The sequence below is a fragment of the Dendrobium catenatum genome, unplaced genomic scaffold, assembly GCF_001605985.2.
Source record: "Dendrobium catenatum unplaced genomic scaffold, ASM160598v2 fragScaff_scaffold_1583, whole genome shotgun sequence".
Taxonomy (NCBI): Eukaryota; Viridiplantae; Streptophyta; class Magnoliopsida; order Asparagales; family Orchidaceae; genus Dendrobium; species Dendrobium catenatum.
The window spans coordinates 1,061,563-1,078,457 of NW_021320045.1; the positions used below are offsets into that span (position 1 = coordinate 1,061,563).

General features: G+C 33.8%; 2 protein-coding genes and 1 pseudogene across 4 annotated transcripts; 2 read left to right on the top strand and 1 right to left on the bottom strand.

Annotated features, from left to right (window-relative positions):
• Nucleotides 1-694: 694 nt before the first annotated feature.
• On the bottom strand, nt 695-1,153 carry LOC110101043 (annotated as a pseudogene).
• Nucleotides 1,154-1,160: 7 nt separating this feature from the next.
• Nucleotides 1,161-12,261, top strand: LOC114581182. 3 transcript variants are annotated; one of them, XM_028700727.1, is made up of 4 exons: nt 1,161-1,285; nt 1,419-1,497; nt 9,767-9,841; nt 11,876-12,261. In XM_028700727.1, exons 1-4 carry the CDS (start codon nt 1,271-1,273, stop codon nt 12,091-12,093), a joined length of 387 nt encoding a protein of 128 aa, XP_028556560.1. In that variant the 5' UTR covers nt 1,161-1,270; the 3' UTR covers nt 12,094-12,261. The 3 variants fall into 3 exon arrangements, with proteins under 3 accessions (XP_028556560.1, XP_028556561.1, XP_028556562.1); XM_028700728.1 differs by having other exon boundaries at nt 11,879-12,261; XM_028700729.1 differs by lacking the exon at nt 11,876-12,261 and adding an exon at nt 9,918-10,945.
• Nucleotides 12,262-15,510: 3,249 nt separating this feature from the next.
• On the top strand, nt 15,511-16,218 carry LOC110101041 (retrovirus-related Pol polyprotein from transposon RE1). Its single transcript, XM_020828806.1, has one exon. The coding sequence runs from the start codon at nt 15,511-15,513 to the stop codon at nt 16,216-16,218; it is 708 nt and encodes a 235-aa protein (XP_020684465.1).
• The last annotated feature ends 677 nt before the right edge of the window (nt 16,219-16,895 follow it).

Consider the following 16,895-nt stretch of genomic DNA (forward strand, 5'->3'; position numbering starts at 1 on the left):
CTCCATCAAGTCATAAAATTAAGAGAAGAATGCCTAATGAACCTAAAAACAAAAAAATCCTAATTTGCATTCTTAAACTCATTTCAAAAATATTTTTTTAGAACTCCATGTACAATCATTTAACTCAAATTATCAAGCTTATATTCTTGACAAATTTCAAGCATAGTGTCTTCTCTAAAATATCGCCTTTGGAATAAAAGTCTAACCCTAGAATTTGACTTCCCCCTAATGCGATAAAATCCATATTATAACGAGTGAGTAATTGGTATTGGTGAGTCAAATTAGTTATCAATATGACAATAATAACATTGACAAAAGATAAGGCACCTTCAAGGAAATGAGTTATCTAAGGATATAAGAGATGCTTAAGACTTGAAATAACCTTTTATATAGCTAAAACATCAAATTTAAATAAGAATTTGACTCTTAATAGGACTCAATGGAGAAAAAAGATTCATATAGACGATCCCACATAGCGAGATTAATGCTTGATAATGTTTTTATTGTTGTTGTTGGAGTCAAACATCATTAATTTCAATAACTCGTAAATTTCATTACTCATTTTATTCGGCATCCTAAAGATATTTAGGAGCTATTTGGTATGCAGAATAACGCATTTCATAAATTAGGTGATTTGATTTGTTTTGAGCAGACCGTAAGTAATCCCTCGAAGCGCCATTCGGGATACTTCAAAACCCGCTCAAATTGAGCGGGTTACAAAACCTCTGACACAAAATACTGATTCTGCACCCTGCGTGTCCTTTCTTCCCACACGCTCTGCTCTCTTGTCATTCCATACTCCTCCATTCGCATGCTCCATTTTTCCCATAGGTTCTGTACTCTCGATTCCTTCCCAATCGTCATCATCCTCCCCTAAAAGACTATGTTCCATCACAAAATCCTCAAAATCATCACCTCTGACCCTAAAACTGTCACTATCGGAGGCCAAGGAGTTTTGGACCTCAGCGTGTTTCTTATTAACTTCCTCTAATGCTTGGTCCGCTTCCGATGTTTCGCCAACCGGTTCCTTTTCGATGACAACCTTGAGATGACCTTGCTGGAAGCAGATAACCGTTGATATAAGCTTGGCGACGAGATAAGAGAATATAAGCCCAACGATCACGGCCTGGGCAAGCTCCTACCAGTCTCCCATCAGGATTGTCTGTTTGAAGCTTCAAAAAAGCTCTACTTGGAGTTAACTCTGGATATCACAATACCGAGTGCAAATGAAATTCAAAAGAAGCTACTGAAAATCCCTAATTGTTGTTTGATGTGGCAATGTTTGGTATGCAGAATTAGATGGTCGGCTAGTTCTGTTTCATTCATTTTCCCATATATCTTGTTTGCTCACAAGTTTCGATCTTTCTTCTAACTTTTAGCTCTTTTACTAACGGAGTTTTTTTTTTTTTTTGAAATAGAGGACTGAAACGTCGGCGAGGGGTGCATTTTTTGAGTTGGGCAGAGAATATTGTACGAACCCATTGGAGGCGACGAGAGGTTTAGTACTCTTTTGATTATATTTGGCTGGGGAAGTATGGGTTCTTATACGACGGGTTCATTATAAATGTTTCAAGCTATTTTATCTAGTTCAAGGTGCAAAAGTTTTTATCTTTTTGTAAACTTGAAGTGACATACTTTCTACAAATACATTAAGGAATTGATATGGAATTAAAAAGCTTAAGTTTGATTGACAAACTTATATAGTTTGGACATAAGAAGAGCTGGCATTCAAGATGCATTCTGAAGCTATAGTTCAAAGATTTGATTTGGGTTATGTTGCTTCTTACTTGGTTCTAAGTTATACAAATGTAGCATTAATATTCATCTGTAGTTTGAGGATGAAGTCATGGTTTAAAATTAAAAAATAAAAGGCACGCCTCAGTGCAATATAGTCCCTTTAAGCCTCAAAGCCCACTCAATTAGTTCAGGTTTTGAGGCTTACGCCTCAAGTTTACTGAGGCGCGCTATAAAGCACGCCTCGCCTCACATTTTTGAGGCACTGCCTCTAAAAAAAATAACCTAATATATTTTTGTTCAGTTCGGACTCCCATTTACCGATGTGGAGTCATGGATTGCCTAGTGAGATGTCGATGTGCATTAACATTTAAACCCAGGTAAAGGTTAAATGGAAAAAAAAATTCACAGTTCACGAGGCATTTCAATTTTCAATTTTCGTCATACATTTCAAGCATTCACTTGGGAGAAATTTCAAGCATTCACTTAGCTCCTTCTCAGATGTCGTCACCTCCAAAGAGAAAGGTGATTTGCTGGTATATTTTCTGTTCAAGTTATGCGTATTTTATGCTTATGCTATGTGTAGGAGTTTATGGTTTTGAATATCTTAGTATTTTATGCTTACGCTATATGTATGCATTCCTTCTTGAAATTTTTTAAATGTTTGATACTTTGATGCCGTTATATTTTCTCTATATTTAGGATTTATGACTTTATGTTGAAATTTGAAATCTAAATCCTAACTAAATTTTAAGTTTTTAACAATTAAACCCTAAACTTTTAAAATAGAATAGCTTGTGCTAATTTTACACGTAGGATGTACGTACGCTGTATATAAGCACTGAGTACTCTATGCATACATTGTGTGTATACTGTGCGTGTTTGTGCGTATGTTGTGCGTACTATATGCGTATGTTGTGCGTGATATTTACATATGTTGTGTATAATCTATGCGTATATTGTGCGTAACTTATTTACTTTTTTATATTTTTTTATTTTTTATTTTTTAGATATATATTTATCTCATTACCTATCGATGCTATATTTTAACTTTTCGAATAATCTGTGATAATTTTGCTCAGCAAATTTCTCCTGAAGTCGTGAACACATTGAAATGTTTAATGATCATACAATTTTTATAATTTCTTCGGTTTGAGCAAAATGTCCCTCTTATTTATGAGCTGGTCTCAAGGTGGAATATTGCAAAGCAATGCTTAATTCTTAAAGATATTCCTTTCACTATTGATGAAGTGGCCATTCTTACTGGTCTGCCAAATAAAGGAGAAGAAATATTCTGACTTTCCTTAGCACATATATCAATTATATCATTGGAAATTAAGACAAACATGTTGGAGTTGAATAAGCAAACCCCCCCCTAAGATTATGTTAAGAACGTTCATCATGTATTTATATTCAAAATTATTTTTTCAACTTAACAACTTTAAAACCCCTCGGTTGTTTCAAAGAATATCAAATAATGCAAATAATTTTTTGTCAATAAAATGGGTGGGGTCGATTAGGAAATTTTTAATTTGAGATTTTAATAAGGCCTCCTCCAAGATTTTAAATAAGAAGCCAGCATGTTACATCAACGATTTTGTACCTCTGCTAATTGTGAGTGCTAAGTGCTAACTGTTAAATTCATTCAAAATTTTATTTTATTTTTATAATTCATTTATTAAAATTTTCTTTCAACTTATGCAAATTTGATTCCTGGAATATATTTCTTTTTATGCTCCTATGTATACTAACAAAAGACTTCATTTTTAACGATGGGCCGATGATATTATTTATACTATAGATGTGATCACTAATTTATTTGTTAATCTAAGAAAAAAGTCAGATTTTTAATATCCTCAAGGGAGTTTCCTAGGTTGAAATTGATATAGTTAACATCAAGACATATCCATCAGACAGCCCTCCATCCCCTGATTTCCCTCATGAAATATCCACCAATCAAACCCCCCAATCTCCTCATCATACCCCACCTCCTCAGCAAGACCCTCACCAATCTCCTCAGAAACTATACTTTAGTTTTTCCGCTGAAGCACTGGATTCTCTCCAAGAAAGAATAATCAAATCCTGTCAAAAAATATGCACAAAACTCTTTCTTAAATTTTAAAATAGGCTGAGCAGAAAATTTGAAGATCTAGTTGAAAGATTAAAAGATATTGAGGTCAAGTTCAATAATTACATTGATCAGAGCAAATTATTTCCTTAGAAATGATCTATTAGTTACTCTTCATCTTCCAATAAGAAATTGAAATCAGATATCCCTCCCCCTAATAAACCAATCCCCCAAAATGAGTCAATCTCATCCAAAAAATGAGACAATCGCAGCCAAAATACAACTAATTTTATACCCAAATCCAAATGAACCACTGCTAGTATATGACATTCAAATAATTCCTGATTATGCAAATAAAATAGTAAATTATAAAAGGTATTTTGAGTATGAGTTCTGAGAAGAGAAATTTTATATATGAATGCTTGAAGAAGTTCAATCAAAAGTAAAAATTGCAACTGTTATGAACTCATAATTCTCTTAGTTTTACATATGTTATGCATATTATAGGCGTAAGGTATGCATATATTATACGTATGTTATGCGTATATTATGTGTATGCCATGTGTATGAAATGCATATGGTATGCGTGTGTTATGCGTATGATATTCATATTCTATGTGAATTTTTGGCGTATGTTTATGTTTCATTTTTTTTAATAACCTTATTATTTCTAGAGCTGACATTGATGAGTTATTAAGCGATAATTATTTAGGAAATGAACATATAGATATTTTCACCCTTTTGTTAAATGAGAAGTGTAACCTTATATCTGACAAGTACCATACATTTTTATACATCTCGCTAGTCTATTGGGTTATTAACTTAGTATTCAGTTAATCAGTTTTACATAAGTTTTAATATTTATTTTCCATTTCTTACATTTACTTCTTATACTTGCAGAATAACAAAGGAAGGGAAAAATTGTCCAGAATTCAAATCGACCATATAACGAAATTTTCTGTTACTTCAAATAATATTTTATTACAGCCAATCATTAAATCCTTGCACTGGATCCTTCTGGTTGGTTTGCTGAAAGAATAAAGATGAAAATTTTATGACTCGTTGCCCCAGCGCATCAAAGAGCATAGGCTTGTTGTTCTAAAAATCGTAAGTGTTTGATAAAATCATAAAACTGATGAACTCTTTAATTTTTTTAAAATTTACAGAATTAGTCCTTGTTCTATGTATTTTTCATATTAAAACCCTATATTCTGACATGAAATGATCTTTTGATAGTAATATCAGAAAATAGAAGGTTTGTATCATTAATGGTGTGCCAAAATAGACCAACTCTATAGATTGTGGAATGTATGTTTGTAAATATATGAAAATGATAAGTTTTGAAGGCAACATTGATTGGACTGATTGTACAAGTTGGCAAGAAGACATGTCAAAGTATAGGGCGGAATTTGCATATGAAATTTATTATAAATCATTGAAAAAATAATAGTTTTTTCTATTTTCAGATTATTTGTAAATTATTTATTTCTAAATTTTGAAGAATATATTTTTTTCTTCTAGTTTTTCACATATATAGTTTATTTATGTCTAAATGTTATTTACAATAATTTGATGAAAAAAGAACTTATTTAATGATCATACGTATAAATCACGCAGATCGTACGCAGAAAGTATGCATATCATACACAGATCATAAGCATATCATATGCATAGAGTACGCATAACATATTGTTTAAAAGAATTTTAATATTTAGGATTTGCATTTAAGATTTAGAGTTAGACATTCTTTTTTGTTTAAAGAAAAAAAAATTTATAAATGATTTTTTATGTTTTTTAAGAATACGCATAACATACGTACAAAATACGCATAAAATACGTAGAATATACGCATACATTATGCAATTATCTATATTTATAAAATTGTTATTAGATGATTTAATTAAGTAGATAGATCTATATTTTTAGATTATTTAAATTAAAATGATGAGGAATATGATTTACACATTGAAATTAAATTTGTTATTACACTTTAGACTCAATGTGATTTTTATGATTTCATTTTATAGTCTTAAATGTATTTGAACAAGTACAAATGATTAATTAGAGATCTTGGTGGATAGTATTTAAGGATCAAGAATAATGAATATGATGTTTAAAAGGATTTTAGAATTTGGTATTTGCGTTTAAGGTTTAGAGTTAGATATTTTTTTTTATTTAAAGGAAAAAATAATTTAATAAATAATTTTTAATATTTTTTAAGAGTATGTATAACATACGCATAAAATACACATAAAATACGTAGAATATACGCATACATTACGTAGTTATCTATATTTATAAAATTGCTATTATATGATTTAATTAAGTAGATAGATTTATATTTTTAGGTTATTTAAATTAAAATGATGAGGAATATGTTTTACATATTGAAATTAAATTTATTATTACACTTTTGACTCAATGTGATTATTATAATTTTATTTTGTAGTCTTGAATGTATTTGAACAAATACAAAGGGTTTAGAGATCTTAATTTATCATTTAAGGATGAGGAATAAGAAATATGATGTTTAAAAGGATTTTAGTATTTGGTATTTGCGTTTAAGGTTTAGAGTTAGATATATTTTTTTATTTAAAGGAAAAAAATAAATTTATAAATAATTTTTAAGAATATGCATAATATACGCACAAAATACGCATAAAATATGCAGAATATACGCATAATTGCATAGTTATCCATATTTATAAATTACTATTAAATGATTTAGTAGATAACTTTGTAAGGACTGATGGGTCGTGACATAAGTAATACTTTTTGTTAGCTATAGACTAATGGGTGGAAGATATGGTTGGGAGGGTTGGTTAAATTTTTTTGAGCATTTATTAACATTTTATTGCTTATTATTGTTCAATATTTAAATTTTCACTATATAATGCAGGAACATTTGGCTTAGGGTAACTCATAATTATACAAATAGAAGTAATGCAGCCTGGACATAAGGTAAGATTTTTTAGACTTATTTCTGAAGTAAAAAGGGTTTAAAAATTTTTTTATTTTGTCAAATACTGCATTACTTCTATTTGCATAATTTTGTCTAAACATCAAAGCAAGGCACTATGACCCCTACGACCCTACATCTAAAATTCTTTTGGTTGAATTTTTTTAATATAATGTACATAAATTCTCTTGTAAATTGTATTTATTATAATTTTTTTTAATTTGATCCTTATTTTTTATTTTGTACATAGACATTCTTTATTGTTTAAAGAAAAAAGATTTTTTTTCAATGATTTTTATTTTAAAAAATATATATATAGATCATACGTAGATAGTACGTATCATTTACGCATATAATACGCAGTAAATACACATATCATATGCAGAATATATGCATAAATTGAAAAGATGAAGAATAGGTTTTACATATTGAATTATAATGAGTAATAATTTTTGTTAGCTGTGGACTAACGAGTGGCAGATATGATTAGAACTTGGGAGGGTTAGTTGAAATTTTATGAGCCTTTATTAACATTTCATTGCTTACTCTTATTACACAGAAGATGGTCCCAGAAGATGCAAGGGAGGCACGAAGAAGAGTGTGTAAGGATATAGGTAGATTCTTCTATAAAAATACAATTCCATTTAATGTTACAATATCACCTGCTTATTACAACATGATTCGTTCAGTTGGAGCATTTGTGAGAGGGTTCAAACCTCTAACCATGTATGATTTAAGAATATGAATTTTGAAGGAGTTAAAAAACACTGATAAAAGCATTGAAGAAATTAAGAGAATTTAGGCCCAAATAGGAGTAACAATTATGTCAGATGGGTGGTCTGATATCAAACATAGAAGTCTGATCAACATCCTCATTAATAATCCTTATGGTACTATGTTTTTGAGGTCAATTAAAGCATCTGACCAGGTCAAAGATGCTGAGTTTATATTTAGATTATTAGATAACATTGTTGATGAGGTTGGAGAATATTTGGTTGTACAAGTTGTGATAGATAATGTAAGTTCTTATAAGGCTGTAGGTAAAAAAACTTATGGAAAAGAGGAAACATCTGTACTGGACTCCATGTGCTACACATTACATAGATCTGATTCTTGAGAATCTAGGGGAGCTACCTCAACATAAAAATGCACATACTAAAGCAAAAAAAAAATAATCAAGTTTATTTACAACTACTCTTGGGTTCTATCTTTTATGAGGAAATTTTCAAAGAAAAAATTCTAACGCCAGCCGCAACAAGATTTGCCACTATTTACATGACCTTAGAGAGCATGCTGGATGCTAGACAACCTTTAAAGGCTATGTTCACATCTACATAATAGTTGAGTTGTGCTTGGGTGAAGAAGATTGAGGGAAAAGTGATTAGAAATATTATTTTAAATGATAGATTTTGACAAAGTGTCTTATATGTCATTACAACTACTATATCTTTAGTTCATATTTTAACGATGGTGGATGCTGAGAAGAAGCCTGCAATGGGTTTCATCGACAATGCCATGGATGAAGCCAAAGAGATGATTGCCTCCAACTTAGGAGGCAATGAGCGAAGCTTTAGGAAAATTTAGAATATTATTGATGATAGGTGGGAGCTACAACTTCACCGACACTTGCATGCAGCTAGCTATTACCTAAACCCTCAGTATCAATATGCAGAGAATAAGTATACAAACCCTGAAATAAAGTTGGAATTGTATCAATGCATGAATCGTCTAATAAATGATGCAACTGAAAGATCACATGCTGACATGTAATTGGTACCTTTTAGGAACAAAGAAGGCTTTTTTTGAATTACAACAAGCAAAGGATACAATTATCAAATGATCTCCAAGTGATTTTATTTAATGTTTAAACATTTATTTAAAAGTTATTTTTTTGCACTAATTAAACTCTCTTATATAAATATTAGTTGAGTGGTGGATTCAATTTGGTGATGTAACTTCAGAATTGCAGCGTTTTGTTGTAATAGTTTTGGGCTTGACATGCTCTTCATTTGGCTATGAAAGAAATTGGAGTACCTACAACCAAGTACATGTAAAGAGGAGAAATCGCTTGTCGACGTTGAGGATGAATTCATTGGTGTACATTATGTATAATAGGAGACTCAGAGATAGGAATTTGAAAAAAAAAGGATTAATGGAAGATGAAGATCTTTTGCTTTGCGAGGATGTGGCATATGATGAGTGATTTGTAGATGATGAAATTGAAGTGATGCCGTCTGAATTACAAGATGAAGATTTAAATGTTGATTTCTTTGATGGTCTTAAAACATCTACATCCACCACAACTCAAGAACAAATCAAAAGAGGTATATAAATAATATAGTTTTCTTTTCTTAGACTTTTATTAATATATTACACTATTATTCATTATGATATTGCTCAAAAATATTTATGAAAGAGGAAGATAACTGATAATGAGAAAGGAGCTGATTGGGAGATATTGGACTCTATAGGAGAGGAGGAAGAGAAGAGAGCAGTTCATCATAATGATGATTCAAATGAAGACCCCCTTAGTGATGACTGGTGACAGTGTTAATGACTTATGAGTTCTTATGAGATATGTCATTGCTTTTTATCCTCAAAGATGTGGTAAGTAGCATTTTTTATATTTTATATATTATTTACTTATTATTATATACAAAATTTATCATTTTATGTTTACGCAATTTTTTGATTTTGAGGCTTACGCCTCAAAACGCCATGAGGCTTATGCCTCTCCTCATTAATGAAAAATGCCTCAATACCTGATTACACACTTTTAAACCTTGGATGAAGTTGAATTTGTGTTATTTAAATTCATCTGTTATCTTAGCTTTTTTATTGTGGAAAGAGTTTAACTTTGATGTTCTTTCTAAATTTAATGGGCTATATGTTTCATTGTTGATAGAAGTTTATTGCTATTCTCTTTACTCTTGAAAAAGAATATACATATATAGGATGATTCTTTTTAATATTTATTTCTCCTTGGACTTTTTCATTTGCAACAGATGCATTAACAGTGTTTGTGTCCATTTCCAAAGAAGTTGATGATCTGTTTTTCAGAAAGGATGGTGCAGTGAAAGGTCTGTGAGTTATTTTCTCTTTATATTTTATTTCTTTTCTTATATTTGATTACTAATCTTTTTTCCATGTCTCCAGGGTTGCATAAAAATACAGTAATTGTTATCCTGTCAACACTATCGATAAATTATCTTCACAAGTTAGAGAAGAGATTTGTAGGCATGCCAACATTTTTTCAAGTTTATAAAATTTTATATGGAAATTTTTGTTTGTTTTTGCATGAGTGTATATTGAATCATAGCAATGTAGATTAATATCCTTTTGCAATCAACAGATTTGTCAATGTGGTTTTGACTCTATCAATTTCCTTATTTTCTAAAATTGCTTAAAATGTTACCAATATAACTAGAGTTGAATAAATCTATATCAAGTCTTATTTTTGTTGTTTTATGAATTGGAATTTGTACTTTATTGATAGATTATTGAATGAAGCGAGGCATATGCTATCTTTTAATCTTTGCTAATTTATTTTTAATTTATTGTATTTGAATTGCAACCTCAATTGATGGATGCGTAAAAAGCTAGGAAACTGATTTAAGTTGTTGAAGATTGACATATCTATTAAATTGTTATCACTAAAAACTGTTTCGTGTTACTTTGTCGTAATTATAACTAAGGGGCTGTTTGGTATCGGATTTACAGCGGGATTTAAGTCAGATTTACGCTAAATCCAGCCAAACAATTTTTGTGAGCGTGTTAAATCCTGAGATTCGGTAAATCTCGGATTTACGGTTTTACGGCTTAAATCTGGGATTTAGTAAATCTGAGGGGTAGCTGGATTTAGTAAATCCAAGCGTGGTTTACAAGAAGAAGCGCGCGAAAGGGAGAAAGTTACCTTCACAGCCAGCAAGCTCCCGTTCTTGCTTCCGATCAAAATGTCGTAACTTCTGATCCGGGTTGACGAGAAAGTCGCCGCAGGAGCGAAGTCGAACAGCCACGAAGGAGCCGCAGAAGCGACGCATGCAATCTATACACCTGCAAAGCAACGAAGCCGAACAACAACGATGAAAGAGAAGATGAAATGAAAACCATAGACGCCTCTAAAAGTTATTATTGATTAACTTAATTAATATAATTTAAATTTTTAATAATTAATTAAATAATTAAATGTTTATTAGTGCATAAATTAATTATCTAATTTAACTTAATTGTATAATTAGTAATTAAATATTAATATAATTAGATTAATTAATATATTTAATAAATTTATAACACATATATATTTTAAATTATAAATTATTTTTAAGTTATAATTATCTTCTTCATATTTAAATTCATAACTGCTATAAATCCTGAAATATGTTACCAAATAGTTTCTCAGGATTTAACATTTGGCATCCCAAACGGTTTTCAGGATTTAACACATTTCAGATTTACTAAATCCGGATTTACAGGATTTACTAAATCCCACTAAAGTTAAATCCCACTTGTTGCCAAACAGCCCCTAAGAACAATGGATATTATTTTATCTTTTGTTTTTTAATTGTAAATTTTCATTAATGTTCTGATATCTCATGCTCAGTGATTGATAATTATCAGTTATTACTCTGTTTTCTTGGGAAGTTTTCTTTAGCTGGTTTATTGAAAAAGCAAATGACTTTCTAATTAATAATTATCAGTTAATACTCTGTTTCATCAGAGACCATTAATTATGGATTTTTTCCTATGTTGTTTATTTGAAGATTTGCTATTTTATGGATAAAAAAATGATGATTATTTTTGTGTTGGAAAGTTTATTAGAATCTTTTTAATTGAAGGGGTGTTTTCAATCTTCAATTTTTGTTTGGGCTATTGAATTTTTTAATTATATAATAATTTCATACCGTATTAGTATGTATTTGGTATTTGTTTTACCCTTCAAAGTCTTCAATATGTCATAGTTCATAACCTTTCAAAAAACTAGAAGAATATAATGCGTGCTGCTGCAATATGTCGTTTTTTTAGCCTTTATGGTATTCTAAAAATAATACTTTCAATGTTTTGGCAATGATTAATAATATTTTAGAAAATAATTATTTCTTCGACTTTTGCTTCAGTAGCACCTAGTGCATATGATAGATTTATTGGGAGTGATAAGGGATTGCAGGATAAAGATCCATCAATATCTTTGCCTCCATCCAGATCAAACAGGATTGATCCAATGCTTGATGAAGCTGAATGGGAAATTCCATGGGAAGATCTTGTAATTGGTGACAAAATTGGATTAGGTAATTCCAGTAATCCTTTACTAAGTTTTATTATTTGTAAAATGTAATGAGTGTTAGAGTACTTAATATAAACCGACAACAATAACTTCTTATATGGTTCTGTATACCTCAACAAGGACTCTCACTACTTACTTCTGCCAAGCCATATGTACTAACGGCCACTACCATCATACATGATTACATTTACTGTTATATGTACAAATAGGGTAACCCTTTGCTATTCACAAAAATGAATTGATCTTTCTGCGCATACTTTTCTTTCTTCTTCTCTGCAGCTCTAACTTGCAGGTTGTTCATGGTATCAGAGCCATAGCGCTCAATCCCTCTTCTCTTCCGGCCATGGTGGATCAAAGCTGTTCTACTGTAGCTCAATCGGGCTCGACTCTTCCAACTACCGCTCAAACCTCTGCAAAGGAATACCTAACTATCCCAGCTCCTCTTAAGTTTCTGATGACAAATCTCAAACTCATCATCTCCAATCAGCTCACCAGTGACAACTATCTCATTTGGAGGCCTCAGATCTTCCAGTTGTTCTCGGCACATGGCTTCGACGGTCACCTTACAGGGAGCTCCCCGAAACCTTCTGCCGAAGATAGTCCCAGCAAACTTCGGCAATGGAATCTAGTAGATCAAAACCTCATATCGGCTCTCCTGTCTACTATCTCACCTTCCAATCTACCCAACATATTAACACTACCATCTGCTAGAGACATATGGAACACACTTAAGCTGTGTCTCCAACCGACCAACAGGTCCCGTGTAATACAACTGAAGAACGAGCTGTATCATATACAAATGAGATATCTCACAATGATGCAGTACTTGGCCAAGATAAAGGCACTGGTTGACAACATTGCTGCCTCAGATTCTCTGCTTGACCCTGAAGAAATCATTCTTCACATATTGAATGGACTTCCTCCCTCCTACAACTCCTTCAAGACATCTATTCAAACCAGCCAACTTCCTATAAGCCTAGATGTGATGTATTTGCTCCTCTGCAGTAAGGAAATACATATTCACTCAGACGTCCAATGCGACGTTACTCCGATAGCTGATACTACAACATTCTATACAAATCGTGTGAACACGCCTTAAGGACGCACCAGCTACAGGGGAGGTCAAGGCCGTGGAGCTCCATTCAAGCCAAACTCCACTCCCATTCGCAATGTCTACACCGAGTCAGGCAAGCCGATTTGCCAAATATGCGGGAAAACAGGGTGTAATGCCTCTGTTTGCTGGCATCGTTACAATTCTGCCTATACCAATCCCGCGACTTCTACACCAAGAGCCCTGCAGGCTACCCAGCAACCAACTTCAATCAATGAATGGGTACTCGATTCAGGGGCTTCCACGCATCTCACACCGGATGCATCCAATCTGTAGCAATTAACTCCATACATGGGCTCTGAAACAGTTTCAATAGCCAATGGCAGCTCTCTCCCTATCCACAATACCGGACAAGGCCTTCTTCCACTTCCCGACTCTAATCGTAAGCTATATTTTTGAAATCTACTTCACGTTCCTCTAGTATCACATAATCTTCTTCTATTCACAAACTAATAGCTGACAATAATTGCTCCATTTCTTTTGACTCACACAGTTTCTTAATCAAGGATCTTCTGGACAACCGAATCCTCATCCGTGGACGTTTCCGTAACGGACTCTACACAGTTCTCCAACCTCAAGCTCTCCACACAACTACCTCATCTACCAACAATTGGCATTCTCTCCTAGGCCATCCCAACGCCAGAACTCAGCAACTCTTATCTAAGAATATCTCATCTATATGTACTTCTTTGTCTTCTTTTGTTTGCAAATCATGTAATGTGGCTAAAAGTAATAAGTTATCCTTTCCCTCTTCTTCAACTCATTTACTTAAACCGTTTATGTTAATACACACGGATGTTTGGGGTCTTGCACCTGTACCTTCTCTCAACGGCTTTCGTTATTATGTCTTATTTATTGACAATCACTCTCGCTTCTGCTGGCTCTTTCTAATGCACACAAAGGATGAAACCTTGTCAAAATTTCAACAGATACATAAATTTATCACTAACACTTTCAACTCCAATATAATAACTCTCCGCTCAGATGGAGGAGGTGAATACACAAGCCATGCCTTTCGTGCATATCTAGCTGAACACGGTATAACTCACAAATTCAGCTGTCCCTATACTCCAGAACAAAATGGTGTTGCCGAAAGGAAACACCGCCATCTCTTGAATACTACTAGAACCCTTCTTCATGAAGCCCATCTTCCGCACAACCTATCGGCCAAAGCTCTCTTAACTTCACATTATCTTATTAATTGGCTCCCAACCAAAATCTGTGCAAATCACTCACCTTACTATCTTCTTCACAAACGACATCCCACATACACTCATCTTCGAACCTTTGGATGTCTCTGTTTCCCGTGGCTAAAACCAACCACATCCCCCAAACTTCATCCTCGCTCTCAAGAGTGTGTCTTCATCGGCTACTCTACGGCACATAAAGGGTATATATGCTTCAACCCAATTACCAAAAAAGTCCACATCTCTCGACACGTCGTTTTCTACGAACAAATTTTTCCCTACCAAACTCTTAGCTCCCACACTTCCATTCCATCTACAGAACCTACTAATACCTTTCCCTACCTACTCCTTCCCACTTCAACTCTACCACAAACACAGCCACCTTCTACAACATCTAACATTCCTGATACCTCACACTCCTCCTCCACTTCCTATCCAGACAATTTCCATACATCTGCTCCCATGGCTTCAACGACTTCTACACCTTCTCATGAAATTTCTACTTCACATAACCCACCCGTTAAGACTTCAAATCACCCCATGCAGACACGGCTTAAATCCGGCATTCACCATCCCAAACCCATCTTTAGTCTTCTAACCTCCTTAAAAAATGACTCTACTCCCACCACACATCATCAAGCAATTCAAATACTCCACTGGAGAGCTGCCATGTCTGAAGAATTTCTTGCCCTTAAAAAAAAAGGTACCTGGTCAATGGTTCACCTCCTCCTAACTGCAAAGTTCTTGGATGTAGATGGACCTTCAAAACCAAATATCATCCAAATGGTCAGGTAGAATGCTACAAGGCCAGACTAGTAGCCCAAGGTTTGAAACAGGAACTTGGAGTTAACTATAACGAGACCTTCAGTCCTGTTGCCAAATGCCCACCATTCATATCATGCTTATAATAGCACAATATCGAGGCAGACAGACACTCCAATTTGACATATCTAATGCCTTTTTGTACGGTGAACTCCATGATGAAGTCTATATGCAGCAACCACCCGGGTTCGTAGACCGTGAGCATTCAAACCCGATTTGCAAACTACACAAGTCCATTCATGGCCTCAAACAAGCACCCCGTGAGTGGTACAACAAGTTTATTACAGTTCTACGCTCTTTCGGGTTCAAGCGGACAATCTCCAGCACAGCAAGCCAGTCATTACGCCTATGACTTTAAAGGCCTCCACAAGTTCAGATGCCAATCTACCTTATCCCGATCCTCATTACTACAGGTGGCTTGCGGACTCTCTCAACTATCTTACTATTACCAGGCCGGACATAGCTTATGTAGCCAATCAAGTCTGCCAACACATGCACCATCCCACCATTTTAAAGTGCTTTCTACGCTATATTCAAGGTACAATTCATTTCGGCCTACCGTTAACTACAACCCCTCTTCAGCTTCGTACTTACTCCGACGCCGACTGGGCCGGCGACCCCCACGACCGCAAATCTACAACAGGCTTTTGCACATTCCTAGGAACGACTCCCATCTCCTGGTGTGTCAAGAAACAAGCCACTGTCACAAAAACATCCACAAAAGCTGAATATAGGTCTCTCTCATCGGCCACTTCAGATGTTATTTGGATACAGCGTCTTCTAGCAGATTTTCAATTACCTCCCACAACACCTACTCCTCTCTACTGCAACAACACCTCGGCAATGGCAATTGCTCATCATCCGGTCTTCCATGCAAGGACCAAACATATTGAAATTGACTATCATTTCATCCGTCATCACATTACCAATGGTGAGATTGTCCTTCATCATATTTACTCCGAGGAACAACCAGCCGACCTTCTTATCAAACCGTTGCCTTCATCAAGGTTCCAGGATCTTCGTGACAAATTAAGCATCAAACTTATCAATGCTTAATTTGAGGGGGGATGTTAGAGTACTTAATATAAACCGGCAACAACAACTTCTTATATGGTTCCATCTACCTCAACAAGGACTCTCACCACTTACTTCTGCCAATCCGTCTGCTACTAACGGCCACTGCCATCATACATGATTACATTTACTGTTATATATACAAACAGTGTAACCCTTTGCTATTCACGAAGATGAATTGATCTTTCTGCGCATACTTTTCTTTCTTCTTCTCTGCAGCTCTGACTTGCAGGTTGTTCAGTGAGAACAAGTAACATTTTAGAAGTGCTGGTTTTTTTTGGAAACTCCATTAACATTTTTTAGACATGAGCTCAAGTACCAAACACTTTAATAATCTATAGACGTTCATTTTTTTTATCAAGTGAAGCAATTCCATTCACAATTTTTTGAACATGTGAGACTGCTTGGTTTTAGAGCCTGTCTATAGACAGATTGAACAGCAGCCTCTACATGAATCTGCAACAAAAACAATATGATCTAGTGAAGGAGTTAGCTTGTTACATTTAGAAGTTGCTTGGCCATTCATAAAATTAATCTATTTTGCTATTCTGATATCACGTATCTGACTAAATCAATTACTTATAAAATGATCCATGCTCAATAGCTTGAGAGCAAACTCAGCTCAGTAATACTGAAAAATAATATATAATTTCATGTGC

Excerpts from the sequence above, each read along its gene's own strand:
- LOC114581182 (XM_028700727.1), top strand. Across the intron at positions 1,498-9,766 it reads CCCATTGGAGGCGACGAGAG|ATGCATTAACAGTGTTTGTG; the intron begins GTTTAGTACTCT and ends CATTTGCAACAG. Across the intron at positions 9,842-11,875 it reads AAAGGATGGTGCAGTGAAAG|TAGCACCTAGTGCATATGAT; the intron begins GTCTGTGAGTTA and ends CTTTTGCTTCAG.
- LOC110101041 (XM_020828806.1), top strand. The coding sequence starts at position 15,511 with ATGACTTTAAAGGCCTCCACAAGTTCAGATGCCAATCTACCTTATCCC.